General features: G+C 38.2%; 1 protein-coding gene across 1 annotated transcript; it reads right to left on the reverse strand.

The window, feature by feature from the left end:
* Positions 1-3,371: 3,371 nt before the first annotated feature.
* On the reverse strand, positions 3,372-9,735 carry LOC139116892 (uncharacterized). Its single transcript, XM_070679624.1, has 5 exons — positions 9,323-9,735; positions 7,795-8,014; positions 6,967-7,199; positions 6,103-6,427; positions 3,372-4,721 (listed from the first exon to the last, which is right to left on the reverse strand). Exons 1-5 carry the CDS (start codon positions 9,547-9,549, stop codon positions 4,512-4,514), a joined length of 1,215 nt encoding a protein of 404 aa, XP_070535725.1. The 5' UTR covers positions 9,550-9,735; the 3' UTR covers positions 3,372-4,511.
* Positions 9,736-15,112: the final 5,377 nt, after the last annotated feature.

Raw genomic sequence — 15,112 nt, forward strand, 5'->3', positions numbered from 1 at the left:
TTTCTTGCAAAGTTGGACTCGTCGAGGACAATACCGAAGCGTACGATGTACGAGGACATAAATCCCGGTATTTTGTGAACAACCTTATATTATTACATGCATGTATGTACCACATTTTACTTGCATTGGAGCGCGCGCGTACTACCGGTATTTGCACGACAGCTTTGCAAAAACAAAAACATTATGCCATTTCTCTATGTTAATAAGTATTTACCAATTTTGACCCGGAACTATTTTTGTTTGTTTACACAAAAATTGTGGTCTGCAAGTTTTCATTCATATCAGTTCGGAGGCTTTTGCAAGTTATCAGTTATCCATAATGAATGACCTAACCGATAAAAATTACAACAAAGAAAACTGCATTTATTTATCTCAGTGTGAGGACGACTTTTATCATTTGGAAGAGCAGTCTGTCGTCAGCGAAGCAAAATCCGAGTCGACATTAATTAACAACCGAAGACGTAAGCAGCTCAGCGGAGCCACTACCTGGTCTAAATACATGTACTTCAACGTCAGGTGTAGCTAGATTCGCATGCGTTTTATCAGAAGATGTGCTGAACCACCAATAAATTGGTCTTCAAACGAACAAAAATACCACCTACAAGACCAGGCGTGGGTACTGAGCTGTTTTCAATGAGTGGTAGATAAATATGACGGTTGAACGATGGCGTCTGCATGGAATACCGCCTACAGACCTGGATAACTTACTGCATACGGTTCTTCTGGTCAGTTAAAATGGAGAACGGCAAAGAGTATGAACCAGATTCATTGTCAGGTTACCAGAAAAGTATCGATAGACATCTCCGAGAAATGAAATACAATAAGAGCACTATTCAAGACGACGAGTTTCCGAAGCCGAGAACCGCTGGCTGCGAAGCGCAATAAATTAACAGCCTGGCAAGGAAAAGGAAATATGCCAAGCAAAAATTTCGCTTTGACTCAGAGCGACGAGACCAAACATATTAAACGGACCAACTTGGTACTTCATCGCCAGATGCAATCATCAACATGATAAAATTGTTTGGTCTTCACGGAAGCAACGAACGCCACCAAACGACATGGGGGTGACGTCATAATTAAGGAAGACCACAGCGGTGAATAGTTAGAGTTTTGAGAGAGTCACCAATATGCACAATGGTGAACCCAGTAACACGCAGAAATTTCCACCGAAGGCATATGCGGTACCGGACAATCAAAAACTATGCCCCGTACGAGTTCACCGTGACTACGGAACTTCGACTCGCTTCGCTCTTGGAAGGACTGCCGTCGAATACACCGCAGCACTCGTGCAAATACCGCTAGGACGGCGCGCTTGCACTCACAGACCATAGGGCTCCGTCATTATAATTATCGAGGTACAACTAAGAAAACAAAACTAGCGAAAGAACCATCAACAGCGACCGTTACTGGTCCTTTCTCCATTTTAACAGTTTCTTATTTGCATCTCAACAATGTTCAATATGAGCATGAGAGACGACCACTAGCAAAAAGCCAGCCACGAAACCAGCAGTCATTTTAAAGGAACACGAAATATGACTGTCACGGAAATGAATCAAAATATTTTTCGGAGTCGACGTCACGATGACAACTGCTGATCGATCGAAGACAAAGTGTCATCATTTTTAATTGATACCCACTGCATGACACTCAGCATCGTCACGGTGCTGCTGTCCATATGCAAGAGAGTTAAGAATATCATTCATTATGTGCGTCACCGGTTGCACCAATAAGGAGTGTAATCGGTGGAATTTACATTGTATGCTCCAAAGGGCTTGGCTTAGCTCTGACTGTGGCAAGAAATTTTCAAACAATATAAACTAGTTGAACACAGTAATATTCGATCAGAACGGCTTCAATCGGTTAATTGTGCACCCCAAAAGCGAAAGATTTAAATTTTTGCTCAATTTTTCCTCAAGGAATATTTCAAAATCAAGAATAAAACTGGGGGGTTACCGTGCAAGTTTTGGTACTAGACAAACAGATTTCCCAAGATATCGATTTACCGATATTTGACATTCAAAATGGCCGCCATCCCGTGTTAATTCTATGAATTAAAAATAAAATTTTCGATTTTCGAAAAACTACGACAGCGAAAAGTTTTCTTACGCCAAGAGCTTTAAAATGAACCCCCATAAATGGTGTATCAGGAATTGTAAAAGAAAGGAATTGTAAAAGTTCTAGAGTCCAAATATCTGTCCCCGAGGCGTATTCTACATTAAAGATTGAAGTGTTGGCATTGACTTCAAATGGCCAGGTCCGTTTAAAATGGTTCACGTATTTAATCCTTTGATGAAGAATATACGTCCATAGGAAATGCTGCTATCTCAGTATAATCATACCAGCAAAGAAGAACATATTCAGTATGCGATCGTACAACAGTTAATCCGGTTGAGTGGAACAACTTGAGGTAGAGATAAGCTTAATCAATGAGAACTTTTACAAAAAAAAACTTTTACCAAACTTAACGTTCGATCATAAATTGAGATAGATAGATATGGTAATTGAAGAACTGGTACTTAAATCATTGAAAGATGTGTGATTTATACACTGAAAACAAGAAATACATCAACAAGAAGCTTATATTCGGAACCAACTCTATTCTAGCTCGAGTTTATGGAACAAAATTGAAGCAAAGGTCTAATGATTAGATGAAACCCGGCCCTCCGTTTCGAAACAAAGACGAAATATTGACCCCTTGATATGCGACTTTTGTTCTATTTTATTTTTATGTTCTATTTCAGACTCCACAATTCTTACAGCCGATTTCGTATTAGTTACTAATGAATACATCGACGATTTTGTAAGGCTTCGCGATAACTTCAAAAAACCTATAATTATCATTAATTACGCTTAGAGCGCCCATACCACCAGGATAGACGAAACCCCGCATCGTAATATTTCGTGATAAAAAGGCTTTTATCACATTTCACTGTTTGTGTCGCTCGAGAACATTAATTAAATGAGGGGAAGAAAGAGTCAAACACTGTCAATCATCACAATTAACCAATCAAAACATACCAACTTTCTCCCGTTATTAATAAATTGACCTTGTTTTCATCAGTGATGCAGGACTTTTGAATATTTAAATGCTAATGAGCTGTTTTTGTGCGGTATCGAAAATTCATCACTTTGCCTCGAGAAAAAGTCAATTTTGATGTGAAAATGAATAACAGCGACGATTCACTACATTGGCCGGACTTTTCATGTATTTGGTTCAATTTGGTGGATCCACACCTAAAGAAATACACGGATTATAAAAAAGAGCCAAGGATCATAAAAAATGACCCGTTTCATACCGTCGTTTCATCGATGCCCGGGAGAAGACTTGCTGTGAAATCACCAGTGTTACAGAGCAACATCCAAAGTTTCAATAAATCAAAGTCAAAAGTTCGGTGTTACAGCTTAGTTTTATTCAGTCAAATGATCTATCAATGATGGTCTATTGATGAAACACGAACGAAAGTTTAAACATTAAAATAGGATATTCGTGCGACTCTACAATAAGTGACTCGATCTTATCCAGATTAGCACTATTCTTTTACCTTCAACTGTTTCGCACATAAAAGACATAACTCTCCTATTACTGTTTTCAAGCAGACGTAAGGCTCACGTGAATACAGGCAAATAACCAACAAATTTCAAGATACGATCCTGTGTCTGACCTATACCATGCAGGAAATGTGAATATTCGTAACACTAAATAGCAGCTATTTACAGACTTGTCAGAGACAGAGCAAAACTCGGACTCTGTGTCACTCTTCATGCGACTAAACACTTGTAGTGCAGAAAAATTATACAGTAAAATTTGTCCAAACTGTTTTTACAAAACAATGATAAATACCACAAAAGTGTTACATTTTTAAACATATAAATCAATAAAATAACCAGGTCTTTAAGACATGTATTTTAATCAGATTCTGATTATGTTGGTTGGACATCGCCCCATTTTTCATTTCATTGAAATTTATACATAGCATCAGCACCTCCGTCAAATCCAATACATGTGAGTTATTTCTATGGGAGCAACAAACTGCGTGATAGATACTAAGCATATTGTGTGTTGTCTTGAGAAATACATTTTCAATTATACCATTGGGCTTACTTTATCAACAGATAATTCTAATATACTACAAAACAATGCCAGTGGGATAAAGAAATAGAGTGGTGGCTAAATGTCTTCAAAGATTACACCGTAGATAAATGCAAAGTTGACGGCAAGGTGAATGACCTCTGTGATAGTAGTCTTGAGTACGAGAAATCATCACAAACGCATGTATCTAGATTACTATACCAATTTATATAACAGAGTTGAGTAAAAGTCAAGAAAATCGAATTGACACGAGGAAAGTACATCTAAAATAATGCTATTACTGTTGAGGTTTAAATAGGGCAACTTCCTCGGTTGCTCTCGGAGCGGACAATGCAACAGTGGCGATGTAAGCCCGAACAAGGCATCTTCAGGTTTCCTCAGGTCGGAAATCAGACTTGAGATTCCTAAATCAGTTGTCAAATCAGTTGTCGTGTACCTTCATGTGACGGTTGAGATTGCCAGACTGGGAGAATCCCTGATAGCAGAGCTTGCAACGGTACGGCTTTTCTCCGGTATGAACGCGTCTGTGCTTGGTCAAAGTGGAGCTGTCAGCGAAGGCCTTGTCGCAGAAGTTACACTTGTAAGGACGCGCCCCTGTGTGAGTGCGCATGTGCGTAGTGACAGAGGAACTCTAATAAAAGGGGAGACGAGAGAATTAGAATAATTAGTGAACACATATTACCAACACACATAAGGAATAATTAAATCTTTTATTTTTATCGGTTGGTTGGTTCCGCTAGTAATGAATTTACGTAAAGGACAATTCGGCGTCTAAGTTCGGTCTAAAAAGGGACAGACAAACATACGAAGTTTTGGTCGAGTTAGATATTTTCTTTGTGAAAAATATTACATCTCAATATATAAATAACATCTTACTCGTTTGTTGGAAATCTTAAACTTAAATCTTAAACTTAGTGTCATCAGTAAACTTCTGAAGTTTTCATACAAAATGGCATTTCTATTTTGAATGTGTATTCGTCAAAGCAACTGCTGCACTGAATTAATTTATTAGCAAGATCACTTCGTTTCTTTGAAACACGAATTGATGTTACCTTGTAGGTACGATGTAGGTCGACGCATAGACAAAGCAAGTGAAGAAGGGTGTGTAAAGACTACTTTGTAGAACTTACAGAACCTACAGACAAACGAACTAAAACTGCAGAATAAAAGAGATTCTAAGATTTCTCTTTCGCGCATGCGTCTGTGAATTTCTTACACTCACCTGTAGACTCGCGTACTAGTCGCTGGGCATTTGTCTTGAAGTTAACTCGGGCGTACGCGGTAGCCCACATTCAACATGACAGTCTGTTGAAAATTTTACTCCTTCAATTTACTCTGTTATGTTGTGAAGCCTCGACACACCTCGAAATTGTAAGACTTAAACTTTTGTTTCAGCATTCCTATTAATAAGAGTAAACTTGAAACAATTCCCTTACGAAATCATGAATAAACATAAGGAGTCAACATGCAAACTTTTACACCAGAGAAACAAATGTTCCGGTACGTATTTCCCGACATTTGAAATTCAAAACGACCGCCATCCCTGGGAAATTTACATTGTTGATTCTCACACATAAAAATTGCGGGCGAAAATAAAATTTACTGAAGGATTTTCAAATGAATCGCCAAAAGTAGTAGATCAAAGACGTATTTCAAAAGTTTGAGAGGTCCGAATGTCAGTGGAATAAGTTGAACACAGAAGTCAAATCTTCTAAGGCACTTGTCTCTTTTAAAAGCAGTTATTTAAAACAATATTGAGCAGAATTTTAATTTTTTCTTGTTTTTCCTGTTAAATGTGGCAGTTGTTATATGTGGTTGTTTGTACTTATACTTTTGAAAACTGTTTTTGTTGTTTTGCATTTTAGATTTGTTGTAATGTCGAGGGCCCTGGGGGAGATAAACTCTCAGTACGGTTTACCAGGCTACCCCCATTAAATAAAGCCAAATAGAATAAATAAAAATAAAATAAAGTCTAACCTTTAAACACACAACTTGGGGCAAGCCTGACTTACCTGAGAGAACCGACGTTCACATATACCGCATTTAAACGGTTTTTCTCCACTGTGTGTGCGCATGTGGGCAGTTAAGTTGGCGGCCTGGCTGAACGTCTTGGCGCATGTCTGACACTGGTAAGGCTGTTCGTCAGAGTGGGTACGCAGATGTATCCGCAGTGTGCTGGGTCTAGCGTACGTCTTGTCGCAGATATTGCACTGGTTCTTGCCATGGCGCGTGGTGAGTCCCGGAGCTGTTGGCGGATACTGTCGTCGGATGAGTTGTCTAGGGCTTGATTCCGTCCCGTCTACGCAGGCGACCCTTGTGGCGTGTACCCCGTTTAGTCTGTGAAGATAGATGTGAGGTCAACGCGAGGGATCAGTGAATGCGATTTGATTATGATCAAGCTACTTTAAAGTCACGCTCGCTTACACAAACTAAACACGTTTAACATCAACGGTCATGAAAGATTTGATCAGAGGAAGGAGAACACTTTGAAGATAAAATAATGAAAAAAACCGAAATGAATCTAAAAATTGTGATTAATGAGAAAGAAACGGGGGAAATGGTCGACTTGACAAGATGTCGACTGAGGGAACACAGAGTATTGTCAAAACTTAGGTCTTTCATTGAAAGGACACACTAGAAAGACAATAGCAAAGATAAGAACCGCTCAGTGAGCATGCATAGCTTGATAAAGTCTCCGTAACGTCTTGCTCTGTGCCAGAGAAAATTGAAAAACGTCACGAATGCGCTTTTTAAAAAGAAAGGGAAAACAAGAAGAAAAAATGAGATGGTGGAAAATATCAATAAAATACGACAAAACAAAGAGAAACTAGACGAAGAAGACAAATTACAGATACAAACATAGAGATTGTTCGTACTCGGTGTATGGTACCGCGTGAGACATCTTCATGCTGTGTGGATTATCTCGTACAGACGCCTTGTAGATTGGCTGGTCAACCTGGACGTAGCCACCGTTACCCGTGGAAAACGATCGGTTGGTTGACGTGGAGAGACAATCCCACGAAGGCAGGGAATTGAAAGACGGGTAACGTGTCGGCAACTGCAGCTGAACGCTGTGGTCGCTGATAATCGGCGAGGATCGGCCGCATACCTGATGAAAATGTGTAGAAGTGAAAAGAACTAAATATTCATGTTAAAGAAACAAAAATATTTTCCTTCAAGCCATCATGATGTTTTAAGGTTATTTTCCGATGAGGTCTATAATGCCCTTTAATAATTTGTCAATGTGGGTATGCCTGCCTGTACGTTTAGTTCAGCAGATCCCAAAGAACAAAAAATACCGACGTAGTAGGTTTATGGGGGGGGGGTGCACGGTGGGCCCCTCCAGCTCACGGACTATAAGCTTCTGTATGAGCCGCTTGTGTTCTACACGTGTGCATGTCGACGCATGTGTTAACAGCATGTATGTATCTGATGTATGTTCGTATATATGTATGTATGTATGTATGTATGTATGTATGTATGTATGTATGTAGGTAGGTAGGTAGGTAGGTAGGTAGGTAGGTAGGCAGGTAGGTATACCTCACTTTTTATGACCATTGTATTTTCTGTTAAAAAATTCCAAAGTCCTCAAGATTTCTGCTGGACCGTGAGTCATATTTTATCGTTCTGGGTTTGACTCCTCTAAGCATGCTTGGTCACAGTCCGCAGAGAAATTTCTTCACACAATCTCAAAGTTCCCCTACCTTTTCCTCGTTCGATGATTTGGCGTCGTCATTATCCTTAATCAGCGTGAAATCGTAGTTTGGTAAGTCGCCCGAAGAGCCCGATGTACTGCCCCCAGTCTTAGCATAGCCAGGACGAAAGACGACGTTTTGCAGCGTGAGCAAACTGTTTACAGCAGTTTCATGGCTGGAAAACGAGCAAGGTGATCCACTTAGACCATAGATATCCGGATTGCTTCGCCTGCTCAGAAAACAAAACAAACAACATATTTTTTCGAGTCTGGTCCTTATGTTCGGCAAAGTGACACAGTATGCTGTTTTCTGTCATTTGATTATCCTAACCAGTTTGATCTGAAACTAACCATTACTGTAATGATTATTTTTTAACTGATTACAAAATATGTCCTCTTCTTTTCCTCCTTGTTGGGGTACGGAGGCAGGGGGTGGAGAGGAAACTTAACGAATTGAGTGTATTGATTTTAGTTACGCTATGTCGAGAATCATTATCTGTATCTGTATCAGTATCTGTATTTTCGGGAATCTCGTTAGCGAAGATTTTGGTGGCCACACCGTGAAAGAAAGACAACAAAACACGCTGGTATTTAACGGACGCACGCGATGAAACTGAACGATTCAACGCAAGATGAAAGGCCTAAAATTAACTAACCAGACGAGTAAAAATATATCAATTGGAATAGGATTAAAGCTTTTGTTATTTTACAAACACTGTTCACGCCATGCATGTGTTCTAGACAGCTTTGCATTACTGGGTCTCTCTAACAGACAGAACATTGAAGCAAAAGCGTGCATCAGCGGTGTGAAAACCCTTGGTGTGAGAGGCAAGCCATGGAGGTAGAGGCAAGCCATGGAGGTAAAAGTCAGGTAAAGATTAAAACTTGAAGACGTTTTTAGGTGATCAGAACTTCAATACAATGTCAAAAGCAATAGAAAGAAACCGATGACTTGACAATGCGAAGTCAAACTTTTTAAACATAGCAGCCCAGTAAATTTCTGTCAAAACATCGTGTTGCAGGATTTGACAAAATTAATTTTCCTTATTCAAAAGAAGCATATGATTTGTGTTCTTCAATCCCCTTTTTTTGCCAAGGTGTGCGCACTTCGTTATCTTAAATGACACATTTTCAAATTAAATATCATTTTTATTTAATACATAGGTCAGACAAAAAACAAATTTGAAATTGACAAAATCACAATATAAGATAAAAATAAAATAAAAATTAAGAATATCTGTTGGGTCTAAACCTTACGGCACAAGAATTTGCACTTTAACTGTTTTTACATCTATTTTACAAAATCAACATTGCATTTTAGAATGAAAACATGACAAACAACTTTTTTAAAAATTGGAGAATGTTTTGTTCACAAAAATTGTTCATCAAGCACTTGTCCTTCATAATTTTAAAGAAATCTTTTTCATTTCTCTGAGGGGAGGGGAATCTGAAAATATCTGACCACGGCTTGTCACCCAGGAATACAGAAATGGGGAAATTAACAGGATGGTAAAAAGTGTTGTGAATTGTGTAATTACCAGCTTGCGGAGTCTCGAGCCTCGACGTGGTACCGGTCAGAATACGGGCTTGATGGAGCCAAATCGAGGAAAGAACGACGATGTCCCTGTAAAGAGTACATCTCCGGGAAAGATGTGAGAGAAGGAGCGTGCGCATACATCGCGGGAGTCGCTGAATGGTTGACCGATGTCACTGCGGCAATGCCTGGCGGCTGGATCAAGTTGGTTGCCCGCCCGTAAAAGTCCATCGCAAAGTGTCGGAATCGAAGTTTCTGCAAGTCTTCAATCAAAGAAGCTGAATGGAATGAGAGGTTTTTGGCGTTCGCTGTTGTTTTGAATAGGCGGCCTATCGGTGTAGTTTGCACGTCCCTTGCACGTGCTTTGTATGACTACAGCGCATATCCTAGAGGTTATACATTTCAGCCAATCAAAAGCCACGCGACGATGGTTGGTGGTTAGGATCGCTCTGACGGATCTAGTGTCATTTGTGGAGTTGAAGGCGATTACGTAATGTAATATTGTCATGGGGATTGGAGCGTAACTTTCAAAGTACTTCAAACATAGTTTTTTAGCGCATGCGCTTGACGTCTCACCACGCCCGATTGAAGCAACAGTCCTGAATTCCCTGGTTTTTGCATTAGTGGTTGTAGATATTGACTGTTTACGTGATTCTAGTCCTTGGTTCGCCTTTGACATTTGTGTCCAGTTTAACAATTTGCACTGAGATAAAGTTGATAAAAACCTTCCCCTATACGTTTTGTCCATTTTATCAGTGATATATCAAAAGTTCTGTGTCTAAGTTTATCTTCATTGTTCTAGCGGTTTTTATTAACACCATGTAGAATTGGGGAATATCAGTAAAACAGTGTTTGTTTCAATTCAAAATTCAAGATCTTAATCAGATGTACTATATTTATTGTTGGCATATTATTTTACGAATAATTTATAAACTTAAATTATTGAATGCTTGAGTCCAACTTCTAAAATTGTGTATGCCAATAATATTTGTGTTAATGAGCTGAACTTCAGACTTCAAGTCGTATTCTGTAACTTAGCTGCTGCTGTAAACTGAGAGCCCTGTCACCTATGGTGATATGTAAAAACAAACAAACAAACAAACAAACATACGAATCTGACTGATCTCATTTGCCCATCAATCCAGCTATGTACCCATCCATCACAACCAATTGGTCTGTCATCTATCTATCTATCTCTCTATCTCTCTATCTATCTATCTATCTATCTATCTATCTATCTATCTATCTATCTATCTATCTATCTATCTATCTATCTATCTATCTATCTATCTATCTATCTATCTATCTATCTAGCTAGCTAGCTAGCTAGCTAGCTAGTTAGTCAGCTAATCAAGGTCAATTTCCTTCCTATCTGCCCATCCTACTTGCCTACCTGCCTCTCTGCCTCAGTGCATATCTCCTTCGCTTCCGTAAATATTCGGCATAAATTTCTGTAGCCCAAATGATTACGCCCTTTGCGTATAGATAAAAGTTGCGGACAATAAATCTAAGACACCGACTTTTCCGATCCGTTTTTAGTTCAACACTAAGTTTTGCTTGCATCACAAGATGTCATAACTGTGATAACGATCATTAAATGAAGACATGGTAAGGTTGAGGCACTTTTAAAATGAAAAAAAATCTGGATGAAGAAATTTGCAAATCACAATAATGACATTTCGGTAAATATTATATAACGTCTTTTGCAAAAGCTAAAAACAAAAGCAGACCAGGCTGAAATGTTTTTCAAAGAATGAGTGACGAACGATAATTTCCCTACAGTAAAAGCAGAGTTGGGCAGCCTTGTGGAATCTTCGTGCAGTGTAAGAATAGGACCATAATTATATGAACATCAGAGAGTAGGGGGGGGGGGCTGTCATTTCAAAATTCTTTCTTTCAGGGTGTTGGGAGTTTCAGCTCATTAATTACAGGATGTTCAGGCTTCAAATTAATGAGGCCTGCAAGCCTTCATGACCATTGAGTTATCCACGGCCATCGAGTCACCTCATATCTCTAATCCTATGTTTTGCATACATATACGTATGTAAATATATTAAAATTATCATCAGGTATGGCAATTAGCGATTTGACGAAGCCATCCTAATTCTCCCAACAAGGAGAGCGTTTCATTTTTAGAAGCTGTGCAAGCTTGTGACAAAAATGTCGATTTTGTTTTAATGATGGAAAATATAAGGGTTGTCAGAAGATATTTAATTTGAGAACCAATCATTTTACCGTTTCGTGACGGGACCATGGGAACATGACCAACTGTCGCAATTGGAACTAATTTGGGAGAATCAGATCTTCATATTGTTCAAATTTCTCAAAAGTGTTCGGTGCCCCACAGCTGAATGTAGCAATGTGACAAGTTACTCATAAACAAGTGTATATATGTAAGGGAGATTGAGTCACTTGCTACGTCATCATAGCCGCAAACAATAGAATTCGAACGCGCACTCTACGACGCGCGCTTCCACTATACGGGACCGTGCTCACTGTAAAAATTACACCGTGGTTTTGATGGAAACCTATCTTCATACAACTTATTGTCAGAGCTTTTAGCATGAAAGCGGACGTTGTTAGTGATGATTGAATGATCTTTATATTATCTTCGAGTTGTAAGTTTTAAATTTTTGAATGTTGATATATTTACAAAGTATTTTAAAAACCCAACAAAATAATTTGAAAAGGACATATTTCTCATCAAATTGTGATTTTTCCCATTTTGGAAAAGGCGTGGTCATTACTTTTAAGTTTACAACAGCTTTAACTGTTGTCTTTGGAAGGCCTGGGAAGTAATAATTCAAATTCTGATGCACATTTTCAGCGGAAAAACTTTCATTTATTATTCAGTGTGGTTCACATGTAACTAAAACAAGTGCAGCATTTCAAGAAAGGAAATGAAAGTAAATAAATCGGGTTGGGCAACGCGTAAGGGAGATTCATAATTTCTGTCATTCGAATGGGATAAAGTGGGTGTATTTCAAATCCTTCTAGCTGCCAAATTAATCTGGTGACATATTGATTTTTTGTCGTAACCTCATCCTCACATATAAGTCTTACTGTTAGAGAAAAATAACGAAAATTGTTAGTAAAAACTTTAGTGGCTCGATCACCCTTAACCCTTTGAGCGCCAAAGTCTATTTTTGTCCCTTTATAAAATTAACCTTAGTCAATTTTTCTCAAATTTTTGCCAAAATTTTAAGAAAAAACTGTAGCCAATGAAATGTGATGTCAATTTGGTCCAAAATTATCAAAAAGTTACAGAAAAATTCATAAAAATTGGTAAATTTTTGCACTAAAATTTTGGTAGGAGAAAATTGCAGCGCTCAAAGGGTTAAAAAGAAAAGCAGATCGTCAAGTTACATTTGCAGGTTAAACCGATATTACTTCACTATCCAATTATCCCAAATTAGTTCCAGTCATGTTCTCGAGACACGTTGGACAGAGTCATTGAAGTGTGAACTTTTATCAGTCAATCCAGACAAACTAATGAAGTAGGCACGCTTTTAATTTGCCTAAACTATTTATTATGGTTAAAAAAATTATCTTAGATTATAATTCATATGTTCGGTGATTCCTTTATTTTTCACTGATTCGAATTTAAACAATTGATGCTATCGCACAGAATCAATACCCAATAATAGTACAAAATATTGGTCTAGATTGCACGTTCTGAAGTATGTTTTGAATCACCATTGGCTTACAGTACAAAACAGAACAAACAATCTGTAAACCATTTTAAGGTAGTATGTACCTCCAAATTGAAAGACATTAAATTTCCTCAATGATACTGACCATTCTCTTTCAAAATAATAAAAAACATATAGGGGTCACCGTGTAAATTTTGGTACCGGATAAACAAATTACCTCAACTTGACCAAAATTTCAAATTCAAAATAGCCGCCATCCTTGTTTTAACTCACAGAGGAAAGGTAAAGTTTTCGATTCTCAAAAAATCTAAGCCAGCCTGTTAAAATTTTCTTGCTCAAAGGGTTTTAAAATGAGCCCCAACAAGCCGCCAAGCGGTAGATCAGAAAGGCATTGTAAAAATAGAGAGTCAGAATATGTCCCGGAAACGCATTTTACCTTAAAATGGTCCCCCGTGTGGGAAGTCATTGACAGAAAGAAAACAAGACATCTCAGCATAAACTCGATGCTGTTGTTCATAGACTGAAAAGTAAAGTGAAAAGCAAGATGCGAATTTCCTGCCATTGATTGAAATTATTGATAGAGCCTCACAACACTCATTGCCATCTCCCGGCTGGGTCCGAAGAGGCACTCAGGTCCGAAAAGATTGTCCACTTCTAAATTTGATTCTACTTGTCTCCTAAGAAACAAAATAGACAAGGGCGTCGACGTCTGTCGGCAGGTTTTCGTTCATGGTGCTGACAGTGTGCAGGCTATTCATAAAAATTGTCGTTTCTTTTGAAGTGTAATTACTGAATGATAATCACTGTTGAAGGATCCTAATTAATTAATTGTACGGCCATAATTAGTATCAACAGACACTCGTGCGCCATTATTCTTCTTTTAATCCGGCCAGGCTTCTATTGTTCTCGATCATAACGGTGGTCAGGCTCATCCTGTAGAAGCTAGCGCTATCAGACTGTTGTCTTTTGCAAATGGCTGAGCCGCATGGCAGCTTTACGGACTAACACAAACGGATGACGTTAAAGCCCTAACTGATACACACTGGCTAATCTCCAACAAATCGTCAAGGAACATGGCAATTAACCCGGCTCTGATTCTCTATTTTCCTAGGGGAACAATAGACAGCCAGATGAGTTTCATCAACGCTTTGCAGCAAAGCGGGCCGCACGTGCCGGTAACGGCGATGAAATATGCAGACATGCCCTGAGTATTTACAACCATATGCACGTTACTGTTATTAAACGTCTTGAAACACATTTGAAAAGCAAAGAAAACGAAATTATTGCAGGAAAGCTAAGACAAATCACAAACAATGAGCTCTTACCAAAAACAAAGTCGAAGGGCTACAAGAACTCTGACTCCGAATAACCCCAACCAGGATAAAGACATCAATGGGAAAGTATGGTTAAGCATCAACCAGTAAGCATTGGTGTTAGTTTACATGGTGTACACTTTAGGTAAAAGAATTTAAGATGGAATTTTTTTTATTTTAAGTATTTATTTATTTATTTATTCATTTATTTATTTATTTGACATGCTTGGCCTATAAATTGCAGATCTACACAATCACGCGAAAAGGTAAAAGAATTTAAGATGGGAATTTCTTTTTTATTTTAAGTATTTATTTATTTATTTATTTATTTATTTGTTTGACATGCTTGGCCTGTACATTGTAGTTATACACAATCATGAGTAATAAGATAATATAAGATGGTATATTTTTATTTGTTTACTTGTTTATTTGTTTACTTATTAATTTTTTATTTATTTATTGACATACTGGCCTAAAAACAGTAGTTCTACTCTAACCATGACGGTCGTCATTGCACATAACGAAACAAAGAAACGACTGACCAGAAAGGCCAAATTAAATTATTAGTGGACTTGAACTTGATTGGCCATGTTACAATATAAACCCTCTCTCCATTTTGACTGTGTATAAATGTAAACATGCGTCAACACGATGCCAGTTTAGCCAAGATGTTTCATGAATTCATTCGAACTTTTCTTGATTGTCACATATATTCCTTTTAAAGACACCACGATAGCTTATTTGTACTATCGCAAACATATTTACAGAGGTCAAAGCTTTCCGTTACACAGACGCAGATTCATCGATGAAATTTTTTTGTAAGATTAC

This window comes from Ptychodera flava, chromosome 18, assembly GCF_041260155.1.
Source record: "Ptychodera flava strain L36383 chromosome 18, AS_Pfla_20210202, whole genome shotgun sequence".
Taxonomy (NCBI): Eukaryota; Metazoa; Hemichordata; class Enteropneusta; family Ptychoderidae; genus Ptychodera; species Ptychodera flava.